At 45.4% G+C, this 5,000-nt stretch overlaps 1 protein-coding gene across 2 annotated transcripts in view; it reads left to right on the top strand.

The window, feature by feature from the left end:
- The window catches only part of eed (embryonic ectoderm development), a 9,268-nt gene extending 6,748 nt beyond the window's left edge, over positions 1–2,520 (top strand). For both annotated transcript variants that reach the window (XM_077240446.1, XM_077240445.1), the window contains one exon: positions 2,199–2,520. In XM_077240446.1, the coding sequence (XP_077096561.1) occupies positions 2,199–2,325 (127 nt within the window). In that variant the 3' untranslated portion in view covers positions 2,326–2,520. The remainder of the gene's footprint in view (positions 1–2,198) is intronic.
- The last annotated feature ends 2,480 nt before the right edge of the window (positions 2,521–5,000 follow it).

The raw sequence follows: 5,000 nt of genomic DNA, 5'->3' as shown, positions 1-5,000 counted from the left end.
GTGTGTGTGTCCTCACCTGTGTGTGTGTGTGTGTGTGTGTGTGTGTGTGTGTGTGTCCTCACCTGTGTGTGTGTGTGTGTGTGTGTCCTCACCTGTGTGTGTGTGTGTGTGTGTGTGTGTGTGTGTGTGTGTGTGTGTGTGTGTGTGTGTGTGTGTGTGTGTGTGTGTGTGTGTGTGTGTCCTCACCTGTGTGTGTGTGTGTGTCCTCACCTGTGTGTGTGTGTGTGTCCTCACCTGTGTGTGTATGTGTGTGTGTCCTCACCTGTGTGTGTATGTGTGTGTGTCCTCACCTGTGTGTGTGTGTCCTCACCTGTGTGTGTGTGTCCTCACCTGTGTGTGTGTGTCCTCACCTATGTGTGTGTGTCCTCACCTGTGTGTGTGTCCTCACCTGTGTGTGTGTGTGTCCTCACCTGTGTGTGTGTGTGTGTGTGTGTCCTCACCTGTGTGTGTGTGTGTGTGTGTACTCACCTGTGTGTGTGTGTGTCTGTGTGTGTGTCCTCACCTGTGTGTTTTTGTCCTCACCTGTGTGTGTGTGTGTCCTCACCTGTGTGTGTGTGTGTGTCCTCACCTGTGTGTGTGTGTGTGTGTGTGTGTGTCCTCACCTGTGTGTGTGTGTGCCCTCACCTGTGTGTGTGTGTGTGTGTGTGTGTGTGTCCTCACCTGTGTGTGTGTGTGTGTGTGTGTCCTCACCTGTGTGTGTGTGTGTGTGTGTGTGTCCTCACCTGTGTGTGTGTGTGTGTGTGTGTGTGTGTCCTCACCTGTGTGTGTGTGTGTGTGTGTGTGTGTGTGTCCTCACCTGTGTGTGTGTGTGTGTGTGTGTCCTCACCTGTGTGTGTGTGTGTGTGTGTGTCCTCACCTGTGTGTGTGTGTCCTCACCTGTGTGTGTGTGTGTGTGTGTGTGTGTCCTCACCTGTGTGTGTGTGTGTGTGTGTGTGTGTGTGTGTCCTCACCTGTGTGTGTGTGTGTCTCCTCACCTGTGTGTGTGTGTGTCTCCTCACCTGTGCGTGTGTGTGTCTCCTCACCTGTGTGTGTGTGTCCTCACGTGTGTATGTGTGTGTGTCCTCATGTGTGTATGTGTGTGTGTCCTCACGTGTGTGTGTGTGTGTGTCCTCACCTGTGTGTGTGTGTGTTTGTGTGTGTGTGTGTCCTCACCTGTGTGTGTGTGTGTTTGTGTGTGTGTGTGTCCTCACCTGTGTGTGTGTCCTCACCTGTGTGTGTGTCCTCACCTGTGTGTGTGTGTGTCCTCACCTGTGTGTGTGTGTGTCCTCACCTGTGTGTGTCCTCACCTGTGTGTGTGTGTGTCCTCACGTGTGTGTGTGTTTGTGTGTCCTCACGTGTGTGTGTGTCCTCACGTGTGTGTGTGTGTGTGTGTGTGTGTCCTCACCTGTGTGTGTGTGTGTGTGTGTCCTCACCTGTGTGTGTGTGTGTGTGTGTCCTCACCTGTGTGTGTGTGTGTGTCCTCACCTGTGTGTGTGTGTGTGTGTGTGTCCTCACCTGTGTGTGTGTGTGTGTCCTCACCTGTGTGTGTGTGTGTGTGTGTCCTCACCTGTGTGTGTGTGTGTGTGTGTCCTCACCTGTGTGTGTGTGTGTGTGTGTGTGTCCTCACGTGTGTGTGTGTGTGTGTGTGTGTCCTCACCTGTGTGTGTGTGTCCTTACCTGTGTGTGTGTCCTCACCTGGTTGTGTGTGTGTGTGTGTCCTCACCTGTGTGTGTGTGTGTGTGTGTGTGTGTGTGTGTGTGTCCTCACCTGTGTGTGTGTGTCCTCACCTGTGTGTGTGTGTGTCCTCACCTGTGTGTGTGTCCTCACCTGCGTGTGTGTGTCCTCACCTGTGTGTGTGTCCTCACCTGCGTGTGTGTGTCCTCACCTGTGTGTCTGTGTGTGTGTCCTCACCTGTGTGTGTGTGTGTGTCCTCACCTGTGTGTGTGTGTGTGTCCTCACCTGTGTGTGTCCTCACCTGTGTGTGTGTGTGTGTCCTCACCTGTGTGTGTGTGTGTGTGTGTGTGTGTGTGTGTCCTCACCTGTGTGTGTGTGTGTGTGTGTGTGTGTGTGTGTGTGTCCTCACCTGTGTGTGTGTGTGTGTGTGTGTCCTCACCTGTGTGTGTGTGTGTGTCCTCACCTGTGTGTGTGTGTGTGTCCTCATCTGTGTGTGTGTGTCCTCACCTGTGTGTGTGTGTGTGTGTGTGTGTGTGTGTCCTCAGGTGTACGACGCTCACCCTCCCCAAGTGCACCTCTGCGATCCGGCAGACGAGCTTCAGTCGGGACAGTGGGATCCTGATCGCTGTGTGTGACGACGCCTCCATCTGGCGCTGGGACCGCCTGCGCTGACACACTCCTCATGCGAGTGTGTGTGTGTGTGTGTGACGACGCCTCCATCTGGCGCTAAGACCGTCTGCGCTGACACACTCCTCACGCATCACATGATGATCAACTTCTTATTTCATTGCTTTTGTTTTTATCTTGACGTTGCTTTCGTCTTTTGTTTCCTTGTCTGACTGTAATAAAATCTATTTTTCTAACCTATTTCTTTCTCCGTTCTTCAATCGCACTTAAATTGTTGTGAAATTGTTTGATTTAAGCCAACGCTTTTTGATGGTGAACAAAGATTCACTAATTTCACCAACTTTCTGAAAAAAAAAAAAAAAAAAATTTGTGTAACACATTTAAAAACAACTGGCGTTGACCAAAGTGCTTAACAAGGCCAAAAGACTTACAATACAAGTAAAAATATGAGCATAAAACACACACATCAAAATATATTAAAAGCTATTGAGAAAAAATACGTTTTCAAAGTAGACTTAAAAACTGACAACGATTGAGCAGATCTAATGTAAGCCGGCTGTTCCGTAGCTTGGGTCCAATGGCTGCAAAAGCACGATCACCCCTATCTTTAAGTCTAGTTCGAGGGACTGGTAGTAAATTAGAGTGATCTTGACTGTGTGGGTGGATGAAGTAGTTCAGATAAGCACTGTGGAGACTGGTTCTGCAATGACTTAAAAACAAATAACAACTTTAAAATCAATTCTAAATTTAACCGGTAGCCAATTACATTTTTGTTCAAATTTACACTTCCCTTTCAGGAGGCGTGCAACTGCATTTTGAACTAATTGTAAACGAGTGATGCATTTCTGAGGGGCACCAATGTATAAGTAGTTACAATAGTCCAATCTGGACGTTACAAATGCATGCATGGCAATCTCAAAATGCTTAGCGGACAAGAAAGGCTTAACCTTGGCTAAAAGATGGAGATGAAAAAAGCAGGACTTAACCACAGCACTTATCTGTTTATCGTATTTAAGATTATCAAACCAGACCCCCAAATTCCGAACACAGGTGGTGCTATATGGTAACAAGGTTTGGAGATAAAAATCATGAGTACTACGATCATTAGAGCCAAACAAAATGATTTTGGTTTTACTCTCATTAAGACTGAAGTAGTTACTAGCAAGCCAGAGTTTTAGTTTGTCTAGGCAGTCCATTATTGGCTTTAAAGCAAACTTGTCATCTCGCTTCAAAGGCAAGTAAATTTGAGTGTCATCGGCATATAGATGGAAACAAACCGCACGTCTAGCTAAGACAGAACCCGAGGGGAACAGTTCCGGGCCAAGGCTAGAACCCTGGGGAACGCCAGACCCCAATTTCATTTCGGACAAACACTGTTGACCAATACGGACTGAGTAACTCCTATTAGTTAAACATGAGCGAAACCATTGTAGCACCGTACCCCGAAAACCCATACACGCTTGAAGACGAGAAATGAGAATAATGTGATCAACGAGGTCAAAAGCAGAGCTAAGATCTAGCAAGACCAAAGCCACAGATTGCCCGGTATCGGTGGTAAGCAATATATCATTCATGACTCTTAAAAGTGCAGATTCAGTACTGTGACCATGTTTAAAACCACACTTTCTCATGAATATGACTATCATTCAAGAAAGACTGAAGTTGACTCAAAACCACTTTTTCTAAAATTTTCTAAATAAAGGGTAAATTTGAAATTGGTCGGTAGTTACTCAGAATTGTCGAATCCAAATTAGATTTTTTAAGTCGAGGCAAAACCGAAGAATGTTTCAGGCTGTTCGCGGGACGACCCCGGTGTGAAGACATTTGTAACAGATAACAAATCAGGACCCATTGCATGAAATACCTGCTCAAAAAAGATAGTGGGAATCATATCCTGAAAGCAACTAGTAGGTTTTAAAATTGCAACAATCTCCTTTAGAGAGTCAAAAGAGACCGGCTCAATGACAGACCATAAACGTAGAAGCATAGGGGGAATTCAAGTGACATATAGGCTGACAAAGGTATTTGAGATTTAATCAGTGAGATCTTCTCATTAAAATATATCGCAAATTCTCTGGGAACTGATTAATAGGATTAAGAGCAGAATCAATTATTGAGAATAAAACATTGGACCTTTTACTATTAAGTCAAATCACCTTTAGCAGCTCGCTGGAAAGCAGAGAGGGAATCCTTTAGGGTTTGATAGGAAACATGTAGTCTATCCTTATTGCACGTGCGTTCAGCCCTTCTACAGATCTGTCTGAGAGAACGAACATTGTTATTTAACCATGGCTTTAAAGCGTGATTATGTTTTTGTTTCTTTTCCCTTAGAGGAGCAACAGCATTTAAGGTATTATAGCAAATAGAATGAAAAAAGTCCAAATGTTTATCAGCATCTAAGGAGCTTAAAGATGGAACCTTAAATATAAAAGGGGATATTTTGATTGTGTTGGAATATAAACGAAAACTAAAATTTACAACAATATTGATAGTGGATTAAAAATGGGGGTCAGAATCTAAATGAAACCTCTTAGAATTATTAATAATAATAATAATAATAAATGTAACATATGACGCTGAATACGCACTGGTGCTCTATCTTCTTCACGCCTGAACCATGAGGAAGACCATGAGGAAGACCATGAGGAAGACCATGAGGAAGACCATGAGGAAGACCTGAACCCTGAGGAAGACTATGAGGAAGACCATGAGGAAGACCA

This window comes from Siphateles boraxobius, unplaced genomic scaffold (genome assembly GCF_051911475.1).
Source record: "Siphateles boraxobius isolate OS27281-9 unplaced genomic scaffold, OSU_SipBor_1 231, whole genome shotgun sequence".
NCBI lineage: Eukaryota > Metazoa > Chordata > Actinopteri > Cypriniformes > Leuciscidae > Siphateles > Siphateles boraxobius.
Note: the sequence above shows the minus strand (reverse complement) of the source record. Positions and strands in the feature narration are given on the sequence as shown.